Below are 25,508 nucleotides of genomic sequence, written 5' to 3' on the forward strand. Positions count from 1 at the left end.
GTGGCCTATTTAAACCAGCAAGGAGGAACCGGGAGAGTGGTCTGTACACCAGGACGTCTTTCGGAGTCTGGTGGACAAGTGGGGTCTTCCAGAGATACACCTCATGGCGTCCCGACACAGCAACAAGTTGCCGGTGTACGGGTCTCGAACATGAGACGAAAAGGCGTGTCTGGTGTATGCCCTGTCCGTCTAGTAGACGTTCCAGTTTGCCTACCTTTTCCCTTCTTCCGCGGGTATTACGGAAATTCAAATCAAGAAGGAGGTATGCTACTGTTGATAGCTTCCGAGTGGCCCAGACGGCACTGGTTCTCCGACCTCCAGAGTCTGTCAGTAGACGTTCCTCTGAGGTTACCATTACGACCGAATCTGCTGTCATAGGGTCCTTGTCTTCACCCGGACCTGACTCGGTGTGGCTGTTGAAACGGTTATGCTAAGGTCCAGAGGGTTTTTCTAGCTCCGTGGTGCAAACCATACTAAGAGCTCGTAAACCTTCCTCGGCAAGAATCTACCATCGTGTGTGGCATACTTTTCTTCCGGTGGTGTAGACCTAGAGGGTATTCCCTTAGGGAGTTCCGCCTGTCTAGGGTGTTGGCTTTCCTACAGGCTGGACTGGATCATGGGCTTCGCCTGGCTTCTCTGAAAGTGCAGGTGTCTGCCCTGTCAGTCTGGATTCATCGTAGGATTGCTGCGCTCTCTGATGTGCACACCTTTATGCGAGGTGTTCTTCGCATTCAGCCACCTTTTGTTCCACCGGTGGCGCCTTGGAATTGGGCTGTGGTCCTGAGAGTTCTCTAGGGACCGCCGTTTGAACCACTGGACTCAGTGGACTTTACATGGCTTACAGCTAAAACCATGTTCCTTCTGGCCATTGCCTCGGCCAGAAGGATTTCGGATTTAGGGGTTCTCTCTTGTAGACCCCTTTTTCTGATTTTTCATAGGAATAGGGCGGTGCTTCGCACTCGTCCGGGATTCCTTCCCGAAGTGGTATCCAGTTTTCACATCAATGAAGAAATTGTTGTGCCGGCTTTCAATTCACCTGGACTTTCAGTGGGTGACGCCACTTGGGATGTTGTGCGGGCATTGAGAATTTATGTTGACCGCACTTCTTCTTTTAGGAAGTCGGACGCCTTGTTTGTCCTCTATGGCTTCCGTAAAAAGGGTTTGCCTGCTTCAAAGTAGACTTTGGCAGGCTGGATTCGTATGGCAATTTCAGAAGCTTATCTTCATGAAGGTCTTCCAGTTTCCTCCTTGGTGAGGGCTCATTCCACTAGGTCTGTGGGTCCTTCGTTTGCAGCTAGACGTGGTGCCTCTGCAGTTCAGATCTGCAAGGCTGCTACGTAGTCTTCTGTCTATACCTTTGTGAGGTATTACGCTTTTGATATCTTTGCCTCTCAGGATGCTTCCTTCGGGCGGCGGATTCTCCTCTCAGCACAGGAGCGTCCCCACCCTTAAAGGATACTGCTTTGGGACATCCCCAAGGTATCCTGTGGATACCCTATGGACCCTGTAGTAGAAAATATGAGATATGGTAAGAACTTACCCTTGTTATCTCTATTTCTACGAAGTCCATAGGGTTCCACAGGACTCCCGCCCTGTCGCACCTGTACTGCAGATGGGCTTTATTCTGGTCACCGGTTTTTCCGTCTCCCTATGGTGAGAATGTGATTCTTGTGAGTGTCCAGATTTTTTTCTTCTCTCTCTTTCTTCTCCTCCTCCGGCCTATGGCTTGTGACGTAACTGAGATGCCTTGGCCCGGGGGCGGGGTATAGGAGAGGGACCCAGATGCATCCTTGGAGGCTGAAAACTTTAACTCTGTGGTGCCTGAAGACTGACGTCATCACCTATACCCCAAGGTATCCTGTGGAACCCTATGGACTTCGTAGAAATAGAGATAACAAGGGTAAGTTCTTACCATATCTCATATTTTTTCCGGTGTTAAAGTATCGCTCACGTCCCCGTATTCTATTTGAGAGTAGGAGAAAACGGGACCCGGCGATACTTGGATCGGTGAAAACAAACGGGAATTTTTTGGAAATAATTGTAGTACCCCCCTAAAGATGTCCAGACCTTGGGGATCACTATGGGCGAGTCACACCACGTGTGAACTGTCAGTAGCCAGAGCCAATCAGCGGCCGCTCTACAGTCAGCGCGGCCGCTGATTGGCTCTTGGGACTGCCAGCTCCGTGGATGTGCCGTCAGCTGGCATTCGGGAGCTATGAGCATGTGTGGCAACACACATACTCATAGATGGTCTGTGGATCGTGTAGGTTAAAAAAAACGGGAATTTTCGGGAAATATTCTAGGGACCCCCCTAAAGATGTGTAGACATGGGGGATCACTATGGGTACCCCCATTTTTAACTACTGAAGGAAGTCGGGGTTTCTAATAGCCGTGGCAGGCGCATAAATGCGGCTTCGCATAAGGTGATGCAGAAGAGCATTTAGAAGTTGTTTTTTTTTCGGCAAAACAACTATGGGCATAAAATTTGGGGTACTTGAAAATGGGGTTCAGCATATTTTAAAGTTGCTAAAGTGATTTTAAAAAATCGTGAAAAACCCTCCTGCCGCAAACACCTGCAATCAAAAAAACACCTGGGTCATACTTGGGGACCACACCAGAGTAAAGTTCGCTATTTTTTAAGTTTGTACCCAAACCTTTTTTTTTTTAATCCCCCCTTTTTCAAAGTCAATTTTTGGGGTGCCCTTAATTTTATTTTATTTTTTGACACAGATTACCTTTGGGAGACTGTCTGTCTGAAGGCTGCACGGGGGTTCCAGAAATGTTGCACCCCAAAACCCCAATTCTGCACTTTTTAACGCCTGCCATTCATAGGCGATACTTTATCGCCTATTACATTGCATTGACTTAACGCCCAGGCGGAAAGTCTTGCAAATTGAATACGGAGGAAATCTAAAACGGGCGATAATTACGTCATCGGTGGTAAATTCCCGCGAATCCGGACTTAACGCCTGAAATTGAATACGGCCCTTAGTCGCACACAGATGTACAAATGTCACACATAAATTTGATCAGCGTAAACTAGAAATGTATTTTTATCGCTTCCAATTATCTTATTTGTGTTAAAAGATACACCTTTTGAGTGGGAAAGATGCTCGGCTGAGCTGCAAGGGACCTAGCGTGCCAAGAGGGGCAATTTGGCGTGACTGGAACAACAGTAAAGCCCTATGCAGAACAGCTTGAAGCCATATATTGGCTAACGCTACTGCTTACACACCTATGCAATTATCGGGCCAATCAGTCGATATCGGGTGATCGTCATGATAATTACATGTGTGCGTATCCGTCTTAAGAAAGGACATATCTGTATGAAAAGTCCTGGCTAGGAATATCCGTACAGCAGGGGCTGTGTTGGAAATGTGCTGTATAACACAAATAAACCATCCAGTCTCCCGTGTTCCTGATACTGTGCTTATATAAACAGACATACCAGTTCCTTCGCTGGCTGGGACAGGTGGGAGCGATGGGATGTGATGAGACTGGGTGTGAATATTTATTTTGGAGATGCCTTTTCGGGTGGAAGAACACTCTGCGTATTTTCTGGTGTTTGTACTAACAGATAAACATGGAAGTGGGAGAATAAATAATGTGCCTTATAATTATACACTGGGTGTTGTTCTTCCTGCGTAGCTCCCAATGGTGTTTGTCTGTGGGAAGTAACAATTCAGAAACACATTGTAATGAAACATACGTTAATTTACAAACAATGTATTACTGTCTTCATAAATACATGACTGATTTCTACGATATCCTGTAATATGGTACTCCTAAACTGTTAGGACTGACAATATGAGCTGCCCTGGACAGGCATGTACTTTAGTGTGAGTCCATATATGTCTTTACGTGTACAGTTTATATAATGTACAGATCCCCAGGACAGGCGTATACTATAGTGTGAGCGATATATGTATGTGTCCTGTAAGTGTATAGATTATATAATGTACAGATAGTCCCCAGGTCATGTAGGAGTCCCTTCCCATAGGTCAGGAAATAGAACATCATTTCATGTTTAGTTTCCAGACAACGCATGATCGCTCCATTAATGTACTGACACGTATGTCTTATAATGTTCCCAGATGGAGCTATTACGTCCGATAATAACTACATCATCCTGACTGCTGCTGTTCCACGCTATATGTCATGGCTGGTTAGTATTGTGTCTATACAAGGTTTTATGTACAAGAGGCATTCATGTGCAGCCTCCAGTATAGGAGGCAGGGTCTGTGTAACCTCCTCCGATCTTCTCACGCTGAATACATGAACTTTGTAAGCCTTAAATAATTATTCATTCTTTTACCTGACCGAGTAAACTGTTGCTTAAAGGTTTAAAGTAGCAATCCCATTTTAAAATGCAGACTGCTATTAATGAATGTTAATAATTCTTCCAGAGAGTTGCTTGGCAACCACAGTCACAAAGCCTCTCTTACAGATTTCTGCACTGGAATACCCTCCTGCTCCTTCCCCCATTCTGCCCTCAGCCATCACATGATAGGCTTGAGAGCCCGTGTAGCATACGGGCTGTGTCTGGCAGCCATACTTGTTCTCTCCTGAGGGATTATGAATTATTTCCTTCCTTCTAGATCATTGTGGGCCCATTCACTCTAGTAGATGTTCAACAAATGCTAGATGCAAGCAGAGCAGGCTGCAGTGATGAAAACGCTGCCAGCAGCGCCTGTGCGTGACTCCATAGGAATCCTGTCCATTTTGATGCTTTGTCCGCATTCTAGTATTAACGATAAAACCAGTTCAACAATGTGTATAGATACCGTTTTCTCAAATAGGGACAATATATGACCTCTTCCTTCTCTGCAGTTACGCTGATGTGTAAAGTGTTCGGCTTTTTATCATTCTACGCTAATCATTTATTTTGCCTTTTTTGTTTTGCAGGTTGAAGATAATGAAGTAAAACTTTCTGAGAAAGCTCAGAGTACTGTGAAGGTGAGAAGGGGCGACTGATCATTCTGGCCACTCAGCTATAGTCAGGCCTAACCTTACAGTGCATAGGGCCTGCTTCAGATCCGCACGCAAATGACAATGTTTACGCAGATTGCACAATTGTTAGCAATTGTGCATGCGCAAAAGGCCGCACTGCCCACACGCAGCGGATTATTTGCGATTACGCCTTTTCGCAGAGTGAGTGGCAGGTTCTCAGCGTCTGGGGTAGGTAACGGGAGGTGGCTGGGCAAACGCAGGCGTGTATGGACCGATTAATCTCCGTGCCTGCATAAATTAGCCATTGCAATCTCCATAACAGCATGAAAGCTCTGTGTGTCGGGACAGATGATGCGTTTGAGACCAGGTCAGACTACACTCGGAAGCTGCGTGACTACCCGATCTGCGTCGATGTTACCAATGGTCACGCTGTTGTACGTCGTCGGACGGATATGAGAAGGCAGCAGTGGGCGTCCCTATGCTCTGGTCAGCTTAAGAGATTGTCACATATTTTCACTATTGCGATCCGTAAAGAATTGCAACTGAGATGATATTTGCGTGCGGGTCTGTATGAGGCCCATAGTTGTTCTTTCATATGCGTGACATGAATAGATTGTATAGACTGGTTGTGAAGCTGGTATAATTTGTCACTGCTGCTTTCCAGGAACAGGAATCATTTCTCGGGAGTTTCCTGTCCGGTGGAGATGGGGCCTATATGTGTTCCAGTAGCCAGCACATATCGCCTGAGGAAGGTAAGCCCTTAGGGCCACAGTGTAGGCTTCCGGCAATGTATTCCATGCACACACAATGTTGAAGTTTTTGACTACATTATTATGTATATTTGGGGGCTTGGACCCCCTACGTGATATCTGGTGTGGACTGAAAGATCTACAGTAAAAAGGTAGACAATGTCTAGACTGACACCAGATGTTAGACAATCAATAGGTCGACGGAATCAAAAGGTCAACACGGTTGTAGTTTTTTTTTTTTCTAACCCTAATCTTCACCCTAACCCTCCCCTTGGTCCCTAACTGTGCCTGATCCTAATTGTCCCTTCTAGTGCCTAACCCTAACCCTCTGGTAAGTGACTAACCCTCCCTCCTGGTGCCTAACCACAACCGCCGGGGTAAGTGCCTATGTGTCGTCCATTTTTGTATCGACCTTTTGACCCTGTCGACCGTTTGTACCTGTCAACCTTCTTACATGTCGACATTTAGTGTGTCAACATTTTGTCACAGTTGACCTCTTGTCCCCGTCGACCTATGGACTGTCTAACATTTGGGGGTAAATTTACTAAGAATCGAGAATGTTCGAGTTTTGTTTTTTTTATTCTCGATTTGCATCGCCGAATCTCGGGTGATTTTCCCGTTTTTCATCTCTCAAATTTCAAAGTGAGTATAGCTGAAAGTGAGATGGCCGATGGTGCAGCAGATCGAGATTTCTCCCCCGAATTGCAAGTGAAGATGAGATTACTCACCCGAGAGTGCAGTGTTTTCTCTCTGCAAATCTCTCCCGAGCTAGCAGCCTGCACATATCAGTGAGATCTGTGCAGGCTGCTTGTGTGTTAGACCTGTAAAAAACGGGTTAGATTCTTCAGAATAAAATGACGTGGGGTCCCCCCTCCAAAAGGCTAACCAGCCCTGGACTTGTCAGCCGGTCCATATTTTACAGTGGGAGTACGGGTGCCAGCTGCCTGCTGGCACTTGTAGTTCCACAAGTGCCAAAGGGCAGGCATGCTGGCGCCTGTAGTTCCACTGTAAAATACAATAGTTTTATTTGATTTTACACTTTATTATCCCCGTACCCACAGCCCAGGGGTGCGGGGAAGAGCCCTGGGCTTCCGACTAAGCCTGGGGTTTCGGGGGTTTCTTTGTGGGGTCCCCACTTCCCCTGAGATCCCCAACTTGGGCTGACAATGCTTTGGCCACGGAGCCCTGGTAATAGGGTCTCCGGGCTGTGGCATTACAGCCTGGCCGTTTTCGGTACGCTGCTGGTTTTAAATATAGGGGGACCAGTACACCATTTTTTCACCCCTATATATTTAAAACCAGGTACTGGTTCCTAAATTACGGTGGAACCCTACTCATTTTGTTCCCTGTAATTTTTGGAACCAGGACCGGCTGAGAAGTCCGTGGCTGGTTATGGATTTGGGGGGGGGGGGGGGGGCACACGCCCCTACGTTCTATATATTTTTTTATTTATTTATTTTTTATAAAAACACTATACATTAAGAGTGTTTGAAACTTCAATTTCTCTGCGAGTTTGCTCTAATCTCACCCGAGATTGAAATCCTGAATCTTAGTAAATTTGCAAACTGCATCTTTTTCATGAAAAGTAATTCTGAGTTTGTCCGATAGTGAGAAGATTCGAGTTTGCAATCTCACCCGAGTTTTACAAGTGAGAAAAGAGAACTCTACCAAACTCACCCAAGTTTGTCTTTAGTAGATTTGCGAGATGAAAAACATGCCTAAACTCACCCGAGATTGCAGTCTCCACCAACTCTAATCTTAGTAAATTTACCCTCTGGTGTCCGTCTAGACATGGTCGATCTTTTTACTGTAGATCTTTAGACCGGATCCCCGTGATATCATCACCCATATATTTCATGACTGAATCAGTATTTCTACTTCAGGGTCCATAGGGGGTCCACAGGGTTGACCTTGGGGTATAGGTTGGGAACCAAATCTGGGCACCACACAGTTAAAGCTTTTAGCTCCCAGGATGCACTTGGGTCCACTCTCCCTATAACCCCACCCCCAGCCAGAGGCACCTCAGTTTAAGTTGTGCCCGGCCGGAGTCGGGTCACCGTTTAGTGCAGTGGGGAGCTGATTAGCAGCCCCTAAGCTATATATTTTTTTTCTAAGTACAGAGTTTTTTATTTTTACTTTGGACTTTCAGAGCGGCAGCGTCGGACTGTCCATAGGACGTCTAAGCTGCCGCTCCGTCACCCCGCCGGCGCTGAGACGCCAGTACAGATCTGGGGATCTCAGCGGGACCCCAGAGTCTGTACTAGCCGGACTCTGCGGGCGCCCAGGACTGCTGCCGGATCTACGGGGAGCAGTCCTGTGCCTCCGGTCTCCAGGGACAGACCGGAGGCGCCGGCAGTGGCGGCGGGCCCCCCATACCCCGTGTGTCCACTAGACCACCAGGGACTTACTGATCGGCGCTGGGAGCCGGCGTCCCGGGAGGTTAATAGCCGGCCAGGGGAGGAAGCTTTCCCTGTTACAGCGGCTCCTCCCCTCAGCTCAGCGCGCCTTTCAGTATGTATAGTCTGGCGTCGCTGAGCTGCTTCCTCCGCGGGCCACGCTTCTTCTGAGATCTCCAGCGGCCATTTTCTTGTGGTGCAGCGGCAGAGCTCCGGAGATGGCAGTGAGTCCTGTCCCCCTGCGTACCTCACCATCAGGTCAGTGTACACAGCGCTGTAGCCTTCCCAGACACTGAATCTGGGTAAGTTGAATGCAGTGTAATAGTGCAGTATATTATATGACATGTTTATGTATATATGTATATATCTGCATGGTATGTGACTTATGCTAGTGCTGACTGTCTGTATTTAATTCTCTCACCTGTCAGTGTATATCTATCCCTTTTCCTTATCTGCCCTAATACAGCTGTACTTAGGGTGGTTCTGAGACCTCACATTTATATACTCGTTGATATTTGTGAGGTTTGTCACATACTGTTGCGTGCTGCACGTTGCCACATTTTCGTTGGAACTGTGTGTTGCATACGCTGAAAATGGGTCCCTGCGGCTAATTTTAGCATCAGTCAGGACCAGTATAGCACTGCTTGATATTTCCTCCAAGGTTGGTCAGATATGTCATTTTTGATATCCTGCAAGTCATGTGCTGCAGGTGTTAGTGCGGAGGATTTAACTCCATAAAGGGTTCTGTGTGTGGCGTCATCTGGTGCCGGCCCCTTTCACGACCCCCTTGGGCGGTTCGTTTTCTCGGGATCCTCTTAATTGCGGATCGCCGGGCGGGCCCCATTGTTGTACCTTACCTGGGGGTTACTTCACCATGCTGCCCTTTTCATCTCAGGGTATCTTGCACTCTTCCCCTGTGACACAGGCTACCGCTCCCTGCAGGGGTTTTTCGCAGTATATGAATTCCCCCTGGTGCCACAATAGTCTGTCATTCCCCTTTGCAGGAATTACCACAGCCACCCTGGGTGGTGTCGTTTTCTACGAAACGCAAATTGGCGTGGTTGACGCCCTGTGGTTACTTCCCAGTTGGCTCTGCGTGAACTGGATACTGTTTTGGGCTCTTTCCCTCTTACACGGGGGGAAGCCTATTTCAAGTATTATTATCCCTGCTTTAGGGCTGGTGGCAGGTCCATTCTGGTTAGAGTGAATGTTGACCTGCACCTGTATCATACACCATCAGTATTGCGTGCCTTCTGGTTCCCTGTTGCTGACTAGCGGGGGGATCGCATGGCGGGACTCTGGCTGTTGTCAGTTATGAGGTATTACAACAGTGTTTGGCCTCCTGTCCCAAATTCCCTAAGGGTCATCACGAGCCCCTCATGGGGTGGATGGGCGTGTTACTCGTCGGATTACAGACGTTACTACGCATCCCATTCCTGCGTGGTCGGATACTTCTGATCCATAGGTGGTAACTCTGCCTGAAATCAGTATACTCGCTTTCAGGGGTTGTTACCCATCCTACCAGGGCTATAGCATGGTTGGTTAATACTATTGCATACTGAGCTGATGCATTTGTAATGTTTTTTCCCCACCAACACGTCTGGGGTTCAAATGTAGTTGGTCGCTCACGTAATATATGCAGTTGTCATAGGTGGACATGCCTATATTGGATACCAGTCTCCTAACTTTCAGAGTTCCGTCTGCGACTGTATCCTCCGTAATACCCTATGGCTGAGCTCTGGGAATGCAGAGGTGCAGATACCATCTATAGGGTAGATATTGTTGGGTCCTGACCTTGACAGTGGCAGTACAAATTTCCCGCCTTCAGCTATGTCCACTACAGGGCTTCAGACTAAGTCTATTAAGTCTTTTTGTCCTCTGGGTCAGCCTAAAGGTCTGTTTTTTCAACCGAGCAGGCCTGGACTGCCAGCCGATCCTGCTTCTGAACCTACGGATATATCGTCAGCATGACGAGACAGGCCTACCACTGGGAGATGGCGATTTTCTCAGTTCACCAGGTACTAGTGTCTAGTTGCCGCGGCTACGTGGGTAGGAGGGTACGCCCTCTCTTTGCTCAGGCGGCCTATTTCTATGTGATGGTGCGCAGGCCCTTATTCGGACCCGAACAGGGCCTTACGAATCCAGAAAGCTATACAGTTGTTGGGGTAAGCGGAGCTAATTGGGCCATCCCCACTTTCTCAGCGAGGGACTGGTTGTTCTGCTTTCTTTCTGGTGCGGTGGCTGAATGTGGTCCTCTTTGTCCTATTCTCTGTCTCTATTCCCTGAACCAGTTCCTAAAGCTACCTGGGCTCAGGAGGCAATCCCTATGCTCCATCATACTATGTTTGGAACCTGGGGACTTTATGGTATCACTGGATATACAGGACGCGTGCCTACGGGTACTTACAGAGACCTTGCCTCAGCATGGACTGAGGTTTGCTGTATCACAGCACTTACGGTTTTTCGGGCTCTGCCTGTTGGGACTGTTCTCAGCCCCACGGGGGTTTACCAGCGTTTTGGATTTTCTGACAGTTCTTCTGTTCAGTATATCCCAATGCTCCTGTACCTGGATGGCCTCCTGCTCTTAGCAGGATCGCCGGGGTACTTTACAGCCGGGTCAGGTTGACTGTGGCTTCTTCAGGGTGCAGACGTTTAATCAATGGGGAAAAAGTCCTCCCTGCATCCCTCTCTGGGTATTCTTCACCTAGGAGCCCTGCTGGATTCTCAGAAGCTGAGAATTCTTCTGGCGTAAGACGGCATCTCCACTCTTCCATTAGGAGTACATGGATGTCTGCGCAGTCGACATATGTCTTTGCACTCTGGGATGCATGGTTCACTATTCAGTGTCTGCCTTTGGAAGGGTGGAATGGGCTTAGTTCCATTCCAGGCCTTTCCATAATTGGCTTATCTCCAGATGGAACAAGTTTTTTCTGTCTGATCACTGTTCAAACGATGCTGCTCTCCCCAGAGGCAAGTCGGTCCCTTTTCGGGTGACTATGACCATCTCGTCCAGGGTATTCTTTGCTAAGGACAGTATCTGGTTCGCATCCATTTCAGTGCAATTGGATGTCTGTCGATTCCACCCTGTCAATTAACTTGTTGGAACTTTAGCCTGTCTTGGGCCTTCACTCTGGCATAGCCCTTGTTTCCCGGTGAACCTGAAAAAGTTCAGTCCGACAGGGTCAGAACAGTGGCTTCCTTTTTAGCAATACTGTTCGTTGGGTGGCAATGTCAGGTATGTCATACATTCGGACATTGTCTGAGGGTCTCCTCCCGACCATCTCGACAGTGTTCATTTCAGGTGCTCTCCATTGGGAAGCGGGAGTCCTCAGCCGTCACGACGTGCATCCCGGGGACTAGTCTCTTCCCCAAGAGAGGTTTCATCTCCTGGAGAGCAGGGCGGGGCCCTCCTGAGGTGACACTCATGGCCTTCTGACTCTATCACACTATGGTGTTACAGTCCAACGCTGGGGATTCTGAAGCAACCTTCAGTGACTCTTTGTCGGTGAAGTGGTTCTTCCAATTTGCGTACCTGTGTTCTCCAGTCTCCATTCTTCCTCGAGGGAAGTGTTTCAATCGAGACAGAGATGCTTTCCTGCTGGTGGCTCCTGATTGCCCCAGATGTCAGGGGTACTTGGTTTTTCGGAGTCTCTCCATTGATACTCCATTCCTGATGCTTCACTGCCCAGACCTGTTGTCTCAGGGTCCTGGGGTTTGCCTTGGACCTGGGTCGTTTGTCTTTGACTACGTCCCTACAGTGGTCTTACGGCTTCCCTGGCTTTGTCATCGTTGGAATGATTAGAGCACATGGATCAGCTTTTGCTGGGACCTACCACAAACTGTGGCAGCCATAATTCTTATGGTATTATACCTATCGATACAATCCTCTGGTGTCAAGGATTTCCAGATATTCTGGCATTCCTTCCGGCTGGCTTGGGTTTCACCCTCGGCCTGGCCTTCCTGACAGGGCAGATCTCTACACTGTCAGTATGATTAGGATATGGAATTGCTCCGCTCTGATATCCAGTTCATCCTTTGGAGTGTTTTCTGGATTATGCCTCCATTTGTCCTCCCTAGAGACTCCTTGGGAGTTAGTAGTGGTTCTTCGTTAACTCCGGGGAAAGTTAATGGAACCGCTGGTTGTGATAGCCATTACATGGTCTATTGCTTTGGCTTTCTCTCTTTCTATCAGGGAGTTTATATCAACCAGGTGAGTGTCGGAATTGGGAGCATTCTCAGGTGGCTCCCTCTTCTGGACGGCATCTTGTCAGGGTGTGAGTTGCTCTCACCCTGTGTTTCTTCTTAGTGATTTTCAGGTTCCATATTATTCTGGAACTTATGGTGCGGCCATTCAGTCCCCAGTCCTCTCGGCTGGTGTGGCCTCATTGACTGTGGTCCGGCCTCTGTGGATTTATGTGATCCTTTAAAGTTCCTGACGGAAGTCGGACTCCTTATTGGTGGTCTGAGATTTCTGGTTTTAACAGGAAAGGATGGCCGGCCTATGGCCATATGTTGGCTGGACGGCCTCGTATGTCTTCTTCAGGGGCCTACCCATGGGTAGGCCTTTCTGTTGTTGCTGCTTGTTTTTTCTCGGGCCATGTTACCCTCGTGGGTGGCTCGCTGTGGCGCCTTGGCTGGTTTGCCTTGCTAGGTGGCCACGTCGTCTTCTGTCCACACCTTTTTAAGGTTCTAGGCATTGTTTTCCTTTGCCTCTCAGGATGCTTCCTTTTTGGCTGCGGATTCTCCTCTCAGCACAGGAGCGTCCCCTCCCTTGGTTGAACTGCTTTGGGACGTCCCCAAGGTCAACCCTGTGGACCCCCTATGACCCTGAAGTAGAAAACAAGAGATATGGTAAGAACTTACCTTTGTTATCTCTGTTTCTACGAAGTCCATAGGGTCCACAGGGCGCCCGCCCTGACGCACCTGGCCTCAAATGGGCTGTGTGACTGGTCACCGGTTTTCCGTCTCCCATTTCTGTGAGTATGGTTATCGAGTGCTCCAGTTTTCTCTCTTTTTCTCTCCTCCGGCCTTTGGCTACTTACAAACTGAGGTGCCTCTGGCTGGGGGTGGGGTTATAGGGAGAGTGGACCCAAGTGCATCCTGGGAGCTAAAAGCTTTAACTGCGTGGTGCCCGGATTTGGTTCCCAACCTATACCCCAAGGTCAACCCTGTGGACCCTATGGACTTCGTAGAAACAGAGATAACAAAGGTAAGTTCTTACCATATCTCTTGTTTTATAAAACGTTCCTCATACCACAGTGGTGTCACTAATTCTTAGGGAATTAATAGGTTGTGGTTTCATGATTATTGGTTGAGTACAAGGTGACAGTCTCCCCTGTGCAGCTGATAGATGCATTGTAATTAGGACTAATGTCAGGCAGTCTGTAACCTACCTACCCTCCAATCTCATAAGCAGCTGTAGCTTATGGAGGCGTCTTTGTCCTAGGGGGGGTTGATGGCTTGTGTCCTCTTTTATATTTTCCCAGCCCTCACCCACTTTTGTAGTATAGCTCCAGTTTATTATGGCGCTGTTGGGTGAACTGCGGAGCTTCCCGGAATAATGGCTGCACGGATAGACCCGGGGCCCCTGGGTATGCAGCGGTAACATTCTGTTTTCAGCTTTTGGAAAAGACCATTTTTGTTTTATGTATGAGCAGCCTCCACGTGATACATTTTTAGTGATCTGTTTCATTTTCTCAGGTAAATTGTATTTCTTTTCTGATGGCGTCCTGTTTGTTCACCCTAACCACGGAAGTGTTACAGTACCGAGGAGTCACATGACCTCTATCAAGTTTCATGATGGTGTAAGTACTGGCTCTCTATTGGTGACGATCGATCTGCGCCCTAATCCTGCCCTGCCGGGCATCTGGGACACACGGAGTGATGAGGCTCCTCTGTAGTGCCCTCTCAAGAGGAACTTTAGGCAATTGTGTGTTTATTACATTAAAGCCTAAACCTGTGCCCATGGCCCACTGCCCCCGCTGTAATAACCCCTACCATCACTGGTTACAGGGACTAACACACTGAGGAATTTTCTAGCTGTGTATATTCATATTAGTCTGCCCTGTATATTTCAGTTGCACCACATCCCTGAATGGCGTCTCTTTTGTTATTGACCATCTGCCGTCATGTCAATGTATGTGCTGTTATCATGTGTTATGGCAGTATGCAGTTATACTTCCCAAAGTGGGTGCTATTATGTAACGTTAGGGACCATCGGTACAGAGACTCCTTGTTGCTGCCTGGTGCTTACACATATCTTTGCAAATATATGCAACAAAGATCTCTGGATTTCTATTATCATGTAGTATACAAATCTTATGGCTGGTCTGTTGCAGTGGAAACATATTTTGTCTGCAGTCTAGAGTAAACCCTTCTCTGTACAAGCACCTGGGAAAGACTATTAAGTTGATCTGAGCAATCACTATTTTGTATTACTAGTAGAGAAAACCCTCCTGGGACGTTCGTCAGACAGTTCATTGTCCACTATTATGGCCACAACCTTTCTCCGTGTGCTGGGTTTCGTTAATGACCGCGCAGGCAGTGTGGCGTGTTCCACGGCGGATGCAGCGTTGCATGTGTTTGCACTGCGAGCGGTCGCACCTACAGGAGAAGGGGCATCGCTGGGTTGTAACAAAGGGCTAAGTTCAGTGAGGATGTGATGAAGGAATTACGGGCTGTGCAGACTTGTGCATAAACATACTTCTAACTACTGTCAGATGCAGCGTTTGCACCAGGGATAGTGCTGATTTAAAGGCGCACACTGATGACTAGAAAGGCGTACGGGTGTGCTGCACCGATCACATGACTCTGCATACAAGCACATCTACACATTTAGCTCTGTGCATGCAGTGTGGGAGCAATCGCTACCGGCTTGCATTCAACTCTGCATTGGCTCCTGAGTTAGGAGATTGTGATTACAGTGTCAACTGTTGTCGTTAAGGCAAACTTGTATATGACCTATATTTGCTGTAAAAATTGGAATGGTATAACTGAGAATGCAGCCTATCAAGCACTAGTAACCAGTGACATCACTGAGAATGCAGCCTATCCACTCACTAGCAACCAGTGACATCACTGAGAATGCACCCTGACCACTAGGAGCCAGTGACATCACTGAGAATGCAGCCTATCCAGTCACTAGGAGCCAGTGACATCACTGAGAATGCAGCCTATCCAGTCACTAGGAGCCAGTGACATCACTGAGAATGCAGCCTATCCAGTCACTAGGAGCCAGTGACATCACTGAGAATGCAGCCTATCCAGTCACTAGGAGCCAGTGACATCACTGAGAATGCAGCCTATCCAGTCACTAGGAGCCAGTAACCTCACTGAGAATGTAGCCTATCCACTCACTAGGAGCCAGTGACATCACTGAGAATGCAGCCTATCCACTCACTAGGAGCCAGTGACATCACTGAGAATGCAGCCTATCCACTCACTAGGAGCCAGTAACCACACTGAGAATGCAGCCTATCCACTCACTAGGAACCAGTGACATCACAGAATGCAGCCTATCCAGTCACTAGGAGCCAGTAACATCACTGAGAATGCAGCCTATCCACTCACTAGGAGCCAGTGACATCACTGAGAATGCAGCCTATCCAGTCACTAGGAGCCAGTGACATCACTGAGAATGCAGCCTATCCAGTCACTAGGAGCCAGTGACATCACTGAGAATGCAGCCTATCCAGTCACTAGGAGCCAGTGACATCACTGAGAATGCAGCCTATCCAGTCACTAGGAGCCAGTGACATCACTGAGAATGCAGCCTATCCAGTCACTAGGAGCCAGTAACCTCACTGAGAATGTAGCCTATCCACTCACTAGGAGCCAGTGACATCACTGAGAATGCAGCCTATCCACTGACTAGGAGCCAGTGACATCACTGAGAATGCAGCCTATCCACTCACTAGGAGCCAGTAACCACACTGAGAATGCAGCCTATCCACTCACTAGGAACCAGTGACATCACAGAATGCAGCCTATCCAGTCACTAGGAGCCAGTAACATCACTGAGAATGCAGCCTATCCACTCACTAGGAGCCAGTGACATCACTGAGAATGCAGCCTATCCAGTCACTAGGAGCCAGTAACATCACTGAGAATGCAGCCTATCCAGTCACTAGGAGCCAGTGACATCACTGAGAATGCAGCCTATCCACTCTCTAGGAGCCAGTAACCTCACTGAGAATGTAGCCTATCCACTCACTAGGAGCCAGTGACATCACTGAGAATGCAGTCTATCCACTCACTAGGAGCCAGTGACATCACTGAGAATGCAGCCTATCCTGTCACTAGGAGCCAGTAACCTCACTGAGAATGTAGCCTATCCACTCACTAGGAGCCAGTGACATCACTGAGAATGTAGCCTATCCACTCACTAGGAGCCAGTAACCTCACTGAGAATGCAGCCTATCCACTCACTAGGAACCAGTGACATCACAGAATGTAGCCTATCCAGCCACTAGGAGCCAGTAACCTCACTGAGAATGCAGCCTATCCACTCACTAGGAACCAGTGACATCACAGAATGTAGCCTATCCAGCCACTAGGAGCCAGTAACCTCACTGAGAATGTAGCCTATCCACTCACTAGGAACCAGTGACATCACTGAGAATGCAGCCTATCCACTCACTAGGAGCCAGTGACATCACTGAGAATGCAGCCTATCCACTCACTAGGAGCCAGTAACCTCACTGAGAATGCAGCCTATCCACTCACTAGGAACCAGTGGTATCACAGAATGCAGCCTATCCAGTCACTAGGAGCCAGTAACATCACTGAGAATGCAGCCTATCCACTCACTAGGAGCCAGTGACATCACTGAGAATGCAGCCTATCCACTCACTAGGAGCCAGTGACATCACTGAGAATGCAGCCTATCCACTCACTAGGAGCCAGTAACATCACTGAGAATGCAGCCTATCCAGTCACTAGGAGCCAGTGACATCACTGAGAATGCAGCCTATCCAGTCACTAGGAACCAGTGACATCACTGAGAATGCAGCCTATCCAGTCACTAGGAGCCAGTGACATCTCAGAACATTGCTCCCTCACTGCTTAGGCCTCCAGCATCACACACATTATGTAGTCCTGTAAGTTTGTCACCCATATCCTAATGGTATATCAGTTGTGGAATTGGTGGAGACTGTCTGTCTGACGTGCACGTCCACATTATCCCTTTCTATCTGTGCAACGAATGTGCTGTGTACAGCGCTGATTTTACAGCTCATCCTCCATGATTTTGCTTTCCAATAATAGGAAATACACTTTTACTAAAATCAGAAGCTAGACAATGGAAACACTGAGTTTTATCTGACATTGCGCATCCTCCAGTCTCTTATTTATCTCTCTCTCCCCTCTTACTGAGCTCTGACCTTCCTCCTATTGTCGCTGCCAGGATAATGGCTGCACATTGGCGGTAATTATAGCTTGGGCACATCGCCAGCCGCCTTTCTAAATTCCTGAAAGATAAAAATATACATGTGCGTGATTGGGACACCAGAGGAGAAGCTATTGCCCAGCTGTGCAGTGTTGTGGGCTTGTTAAAGAACCACCAAGGATAGGTACACTGGTCAGTGTCACCGTGACATCATGCTGCACTCTGGTTTGAGGTGAAGCACCATTACCTCTGCCAAATGCATGTGCAGATGTGTCCACATACATCTATCCTCCGTGCGCTACACATAACGTGGGAGCTCCACGTGACTCAATAGCGATGAGCATCTTTTTGTGAGACTTCTCCCCTTCAAATGCGTCTTATTTGCACAGAGATGCGAATATTTAGCTTCTGCTGATTACAATGTTATGCAGCATGCCTACGTTCTCTGTGTGACTGCGGGTGTATGTGTATGCTAAACGCTACGTCATAGTATTACAGCCGCTGACACTAACATAGCGTGTCGCATGCAGATACACGCGCAGTCGCTCACAGAACATAAGCATGACGCACATCATTTTAATCAAGTCGTGCGAATAAGATGCATTTGAAGGTAAAAAGACGATCGGCGCTACCGATCCACGGCATGGCGCGACTAGATGGGCTGTTTAGTGCGCAAAGAGGCTAGATGTATGTGGTCCCATCTGTAGTGGTGACTCTTTAATTTATTTGTTTTGTTTGTTTTTTTTAACACTTTTTTTTGTTTTGTTTTTTATGACTGAATTATGTTCTAAACATTTACTTAAAACTTAATTAACACGGTTTTATAAACTAAAAAAATAATTTGATATTCCTGATTTATACAAGATCAATACAATCAAAATGATCCATGAAATTCGCTCTCATCATTATTGATATTCAGAAATGATTGTTTCTCTTCCGATATATCAAAATATTGACATTGATAAACACTGGGAGGGCCGAGGATGTGATATGTTTATATGCCCCCAGCGGCTGCTCTGCAGGCATCGGCTATTCACTGGGGGCAGCGCACTGCTCCATTTACATTTCACTATACATATACACGCGTGTCCGGCGGTTCTAATCCTGACGCCGGAAGACCAGCAGTGAAGTTCCCGACAGGTAAGTATTTAAACTATTTACTAACCCTATGGGTGCCTAACCCTCCTGGGGAGGGGGGGCTAACCCTATGTGTGTGTCCTGGCCCTCCCTTCGATCGGTATGCCGGGCGTCGGGCTCCCATCGTAGGTAAAATGACAGGCACCGGGATTTCGACGCCTGTTATTAGACCCCTGCCGGGATTAGACATTTGTGAAGCCGGCGGTCAGCATTTCGACCGTCTGCTTCCTGACTGCATCCCGCTGCTACATGGTAACTTCTTGTTTGGCCATAGCGTGCATCTCTTACATTGCGATATTGCTGTCCTGTAACACTTGGCTCTGGTTTCTGTAAGTGTGAGAGATCTGCCTAGACCAGCATAACATCTAGCAATAAGGGCAATGATAGTGTTTGCTCTATATAAAGGTCACCAATATCTACGTGTTGTGTGCAGTGAGTTGGGTACACATAGTACTTACATGCACTATTGTGTCTGCTCTGTCTGCCTGGATACCATACAACCATTGTACTTTCTTTTTCATCCATGGGGGGCACTAGTAACATTGGGTATAGTAGGCGCCTTCTAGCCCTCAAACATGTAATTGTTTATGGAATGAAACGTCTGTAAGACGTGGTACTGCAAGGCTAATGCCGGGTACACACTAGACCAGTCATTCCCAACCTCGGTCCTCAAGGCACACTAACAGTCCTGGTTTTAGTGATATCCATGATTGTGTACAGATGGTTAAATCAAAATAACTGAGGCACTAATTAAGTCACTTGTGCTCAAGTATGGCTATCCCTAAAACTGGACTGTTAGTGTGCATTGAGGACTGTGGTTGGGAACCCCTGCACTAGACAATAGGACATCGGGCACATCGTCTAGTGTGTACCTGCTATGTCACTGATGATGCGCGTTCCCGCGCCTCGTCAGTGACAACGCCCGTCAGACCTGCATGCAGGTCTGACGGGCGACATTGTTAGCGAGCATGGCTGTCGCAAGTGTGTAGCGGCCTTAAAACTTGTATCTTACAGTATCTCTTTACCCAGTTACAGTAGGCCAGGAGGATAGGGGCTAACGGGCTTACTCCTGTGACTATCCTAGCGTGGCTGAGTTGCGTCATCTGCCATATTGGAGCGGCCATACTCTCAGTGGCACAATTATTAGATGGTTACATCGGCTATGTGAATTACACAACTCTGCTAAGGCTGCTTCTAGAGACCCTTATTTTATTTGTCATTGTCAGTGAGCAGCTTACTATCCTCTCCAGTTCCTGCTGTACATAAGGCTGTGTTTCCCTTTGCAGGATTCCAGCAGTGTGGTGGCTCTCCTGATTATTGAGTATAAAAGCTCGCTGCAGGCTCACCTGCCCATCCATTTCAACACTCCCGGCAGCTTCTTCACATTTGCACTTTTACCCAAGTCCAAGAGCTATCGGGCTTTTTACTCACAGGTAAGGTATAGGTTAGTACAAAGTGGCATCGTTTGCCATTACAGCATGGCACTTTACTGGTAATGTCATGTCACTTGTTTGGTGATGAATACGTTTCTAGAATGCATGAGCCGCAAACCAATAAAATAACCGTGTGTAACTGTACAAGGCCAATGATGACGTCTTTGTCTGTGAGAATAATTATCGTCTCTTATCCGTCACTAAACACCACGGAATACATTACACAGCTCATAGCCAGTGATTAAACACTCTTCTAATAAGTCAGGAAGGTGAAATGGCAAAGCTTAACTTACCAGTTAGTCCCACTTACAATAATGTCACAGGCCATGCATTTGTGTGTGAATCCATCAGTATATACAGAGAATTTTTGTTATGCAAGTCTTCAAGCCAATCACTCCATATTTTATTTTTTTATTTTTTTAACTATTCCACACAGATGCAAGATAGAGAGGCACCACCCTTCCCCGTCAGCAAGGGGACGATAGATTTACATAGAGATGATCACTGTATTGTTAACAAACCTGTGGCTTTATCTCAGTGTTACATTGTGTCGTCTTATAGCGTATACACACGTGACAAAGACCAGCCCATCCTATGGTTGTGCTGCTCTGCTGTAAAACTGACTTTCGTCTCTAATGCCATATAGGTTCTGAAGCATTGGCAGCAACATACCGAGAGTTCAGGAATCACTCTACAGGTGGTTGAGGAACACCGGCTGTCAGAGGAACAAAGGAAGATGTGAGTCAGATCTGCTATTGCTGTCTATGATTCATTGCACCTATTTATCTGTGAGCCCCTTTACTGCAAATGGGAGGTACTCCGAAAGTTACCCATCTTGTATTTTTATCTGCAGGCCACCCGTATTCATTTACTCATTGGGTTCTCACTAGGGAACCAAGCACCGATTTATATTACATTGTAGACATTTTTGTTGTATTAACACAGTAAATATAGATTGTGCTGAGTCTTTGGGGGAATTCAATTGTTTTCTGCTCCATGATAAATAATTGGGCGCCTGACGAAGCAATTAATTTATTCTGAGCGCCCATTCATTATCGTGCTTGTCGCGCCCAAATAGGCAGGGTTTAGCTGCGTAAAACAGCTGAACCCCTTTAAAGTTCTGGATAGTGGGCCCAAACAGCAGTTTGCACATTTCTGCTCACCACCTCCGGGGGCAGCATGCAGCAATGTGTCCACCTGCAGCTTTCCTGCCCGAACAGAGCAACGATTAAATGCTCAGTCAGGCATCCACTAATTAGCGTGCCGCATAAAACAATTGAATTTACCCCGTGACTCCTCCTATGGTCAGATGATACTGCCGCAGAGAGATGCTCCATACTAACGGAATCGGTATGAAATACTGATGGCTGAATAGCCGCCGGTTCTCATACCAACTCTGGAAGCCTGAAGGGAGGATATCCCGACAGCGGCCAGTAAGTGCTCTAAATCTCCCCTAACCTCCCCCAAGTGGTGCCTAACCCTAACCCCCCCCCCTGGGGTTGCCAAACCCTAAGTCCTCCCCGGGAGTGTCTAAACCTAACCCTCCACCCGCTGCTACAAGCTAACTCTTCCTGGCTTACCTCGTTCAGGACTTCGGCGTGGGGCATTTAAACTCCTATCTTTATCCCCGGGTCGGCCTTCTGCTGTTGAGATTCCGACGGCTGGCATTCCGGGTGGCGGTAATTTTGCCGCATCCCAAGAAAACCACAGTTTCTCTCTCGACTTGGAAACGCTGTTGCTTTCTTACATGAGAACATTTGCCGCTAGGTGGCATCATTCTGTCGTCCTGTACAGATCTTGCTCCATGTTCTGCTCACCGTGACGATGGGAGAGGAAGCAGATTCTCAGTGCAGGGAGATGAGCTATCTTTGTTTTCTGGACATCTTAGAAAAAATACATACAAAATACACTTCTAAAAGTGATAATTGATTCCTCCTGCTTAGTTATAGTACAGGTAGTTAAAATGTGTAATTTGAATAATGCGACTCTCTGGAATATTTAAGTTCTTATTTAGATATCAACATTGATTTACTGGTGAAATGGGTATCTAACAGTGTATAGTTTAAAGCGGAGTTCTCAACACCCAAGTTTTCCCAGCAGGTTATGTTTTGAGGATTTCTGTCTGTGGAAGCAGATGGGATAATGACTCACCCAGCAGTGTACATTAACTCACCTGTACATGATTCAGGAAATCAAAACATGATCTGTGGGTGGTACTTTATTACTGGAGTTGAGAACCAGGCACCTGCGCCTTCACTCAGGCCCCCGCGAGCTGGCTCTCTCTGTGACCTCCGCCGCTCTCTCTGTGACCCCGCCCCTCTCTGGCTTTCTCTGTGACCCCCGTGATTGTACCTGCCCTCCAGATCGTTTGGAATCCGTTTGATCAATTCATCTCCTGTTTTACAAGCTTATTCATAAATCTGGATATATTTATATTGTTGCTTGTTTACTAGTGATTTGCAGTAAGTACATTTTTCCTTTCCTATTCCAGCTACTTGAACATGCAGAATGTATATGAGGCGGCATCCTATCCTTCCACAGAGAGATGGAGCCAGCGGAAACTGATAGCTGCTAATCTTCCTGGCCTGGATAGGTGAGCCTACAGCTATAGCAGTGTATATCCATACTTCTCCTTTATAGTGTGTTACATTGTACAGTAGCTTCCAATGTTGTCTCTTTATGCTTTTGTTATGTTACTGTACACTTAGTAGTGCTGAGGTCTCTGGCTGTTTTGCACATTGTCCTGTTATTGTTGTTATCTTTTGTGTATATGGTGTCACAAAGGCTCCACAGCGCCATACATAGGAGGGGGGAGAAGGGCCCTGCTCGTGAGTAACTACTACCTATAGGGGCTATCTGTGGACACAAAGAGGGGAGAATGAAGCAGAGTTTGGGGAGGGCAGAGGCTGGAGATTAGAAGGGGGTGGTGGGCTTCAGTGAAGGTATGAGTTATAAGGGCATTATGAGTTACAAGGGCATGTTTGGAGGCAGTCTGATAGGACGTGGCAGGGCGTTCCGTAGAAGTATGGACTACAGTACTGTATCCTGATTGGTCGGTGTGGGTGATCACTGAGTGCCTCTGTCTTGTGTCACCAGCTTCCTGCAGCACCTGTCGGTGAGCAGTGTGGGCAGCGACCCGGTTCCAAGAACACATCTGCCAGCATTGCTCCAGCACTCAGAGACCATTGCTGGGAGCCATGCAGAGAATGACAAGGTGACTATAACTATTGCAGCAGTTACCCCGAGTGCGAGTCTTCTCTACATTACATCGTACACTCCACATTTGGCTGTGGTTACAGGTCTATGAATGGTTCTTGACTGATCGCACATTTTGAATGAGCCAAACTACTAATAATTCATATTATTATAAAAGTACACAAAAAAAAAAAACACTGACACGGGTTCTCCGCTTACAGCGGCTGCTCTTCATACCAGCTCTCTCCTCTTACAATGCCGCCCCGCAGCGCTGTTACTCTGATTGGCAGCCAGGCAATTGCAGTAGTGCTACAACATTAGGGGGCAGTCGGCTGTTGTGAAGATGGTAGCGTTGCTATAGGCTGGGATCAGTCATGGCCACCTCGGGGAATGCTACATCATCGTCTGCTTCATATTCATACGTATTTACTAATGTTGTCATCTTAATGCAGGGGTCGGGGAACTTTTTTACCTTTTACCCCAAAATATATTTAGATACGCCGACGTTACCCCCTTGATTTGAAAGGAAGGAAATCATATAGTAGTGCCCCCATATAATGCCCCTGTAGTAGCGCCCCCATATAATGCCCCTGTAGTAGTGCCCCCATATAATGCCCCTGTAGTAGTGCTCCCATATAATGCCCCCTGTAGTAGTGCCCCCATATAATGCCCCCTGTAGTAGTGCCCCCATACAATGCCCCCTGTAGTAGTGCCCCCATACAATGCCCCCTGTAGTAGTGCCCCCATACAATGCCCCCTGTAGTAGTGCCCCCATATAATGCCCCCTGTAGTAGCGCCCCCATATAATGCCCCTGTAGTAGCGCCCCCATATAATGCCCCTGTAGTAGTCCCCCCATATAATGCCCCCTGTAGTAGTGCCCCCATATAATGCCCCCTGTAGTAGTGCCCCCATATAATGCCCCCTGTAGTAGTGCCCCCATATAATGCCCCCTGTAGTAGTGCCCCCATATAGTGGCCCTGTAGTAGTGCCCCCATATAGTGGCCCTGTAGTAGTGCCCCCATATAGTGGCCCTGTAGTAGTGCCCCCATATAGTGGCCCTGTAGTTGTGCCCCCATATAATGCCCCTGTAGTGCCGCTTGTACAAAAAAAACCCACCTTAATCCCCGCTCCTGCATCCGCCGCCGTCCTGTCCGCCCGGCTGCTCCTCGGAACTATGGGAGAGACGTCATGATGTCTCTCCCATAGTGCGCATGGAGAGAGGCGGAAGCTGGAGTTGAGAAGAGAACTCCAGCCTACGGCTAACGCTGCGCTGCAGGGAAGGAGCCGGGCGCCCGCTGGTAATAACATCTCAGCGGGCGGCCGGCTTAGAGCCTCCCTGCGGCACAGCTGGGCATGCATATGAATCATTCTATATTATAGAATGATTCATATGCATGCCCGGCTGTCCGTCCATTGCCCCCAGGAATTAAATTTTTGCCCCATGTGGGGTAATTTACCCCTGTTCCCTGACCACTGCCTTAATGTCTGTTATGCTTTGTTCATAGAATAAGATCACAATTTTTTGCTTTTGAAGTACCATATTGTGTTGGGTGAGTTACTGTGGACATGACTCCTGATTATCTCTGGAATAGGGAAATAGAGAAGAGACCGCACATGGAAGCCTGAAACATCATAAACCATAGAGCTGGGTATTTGGCTTCAGTCACATTGGTATTGGAAATGCTCTGTATGGCTTAGCAGACGTAACTGCAACCTCCCTTTTGCTTTTTGACCTGTCTCAGCCACTGTTTAGTCACTGACTAAAGTGGGTGGAAAATGGTTTTTTTTTTCTTTTCCCTGTATGTTTAAATATTCCCTGTGCGGCACTTTATGGATACATTGTATTTCTAGGTGGCTGTTAACATTATAACTGGATTGCCGGGAAGTCACTGCAGTGACCTATGTGATTTCCTTGTGTCCTTTCAGAAGGAATATGGCAGGTACCGTAGGCTCATTCTATTTTATGTAAATGTCGCTTTTCAGGAGACTGTTTAGCGATCACACAACAAATGAACAAATCCCATTGCATGTATTTACTAACACCTGATCTGTTCCTTCACTTACCACTAGCAGGATACAACATTTATCTGAGTGTTACACATTTCAAACAAAATAGTTTTTCCATATTTGTCATCCGTGTTTTGCTGCTGCAGAGTAGATACACTATGTAGTGAGAACGAGTGGGGCTGGTGTGAGGGGTCACTGTTAGCATACGGAGCTCACTCGCAGGCTCTGCCGTACGGCGCTCACTCGCAGACTGTG

The 25,508-nt window shown here is 47.5% G+C and overlaps 1 protein-coding gene across 2 annotated transcripts in view; it reads left to right on the forward strand.

The window, feature by feature from the left end:
• Positions 1-25,508, forward strand: part of DNAAF9 (dynein axonemal assembly factor 9) — a 124,081-nt gene that overhangs the window by 74,181 nt on the left and 24,392 nt on the right. For both annotated transcript variants that reach the window (XM_088450890.1, XM_088450889.1), the window contains exons 18-26: positions 4,095-4,165; positions 4,906-4,956; positions 5,615-5,702; positions 13,796-13,899; positions 19,904-20,050; positions 20,697-20,788; positions 22,542-22,643; positions 23,147-23,264; positions 25,098-25,186. In XM_088450890.1, the coding sequence (XP_088307016.1) occupies positions 4,095-4,165; positions 4,906-4,956; positions 5,615-5,702; positions 13,796-13,899; positions 19,904-20,050; positions 20,697-20,788; positions 22,542-22,643; positions 23,147-23,264; positions 25,098-25,186 (862 nt within the window). The remainder of the gene's footprint in view (positions 1-4,094; positions 4,166-4,905; positions 4,957-5,614; positions 5,703-13,795; positions 13,900-19,903; positions 20,051-20,696; positions 20,789-22,541; positions 22,644-23,146; positions 23,265-25,097; positions 25,187-25,508) is intronic.

Source organism: Taudactylus pleione, unplaced genomic scaffold (genome assembly GCF_031769625.1).
Source record: "Taudactylus pleione unplaced genomic scaffold, aTauple2 ptg000533l, whole genome shotgun sequence".
Taxonomy (NCBI): Eukaryota; Metazoa; Chordata; class Amphibia; order Anura; family Myobatrachidae; genus Taudactylus; species Taudactylus pleione.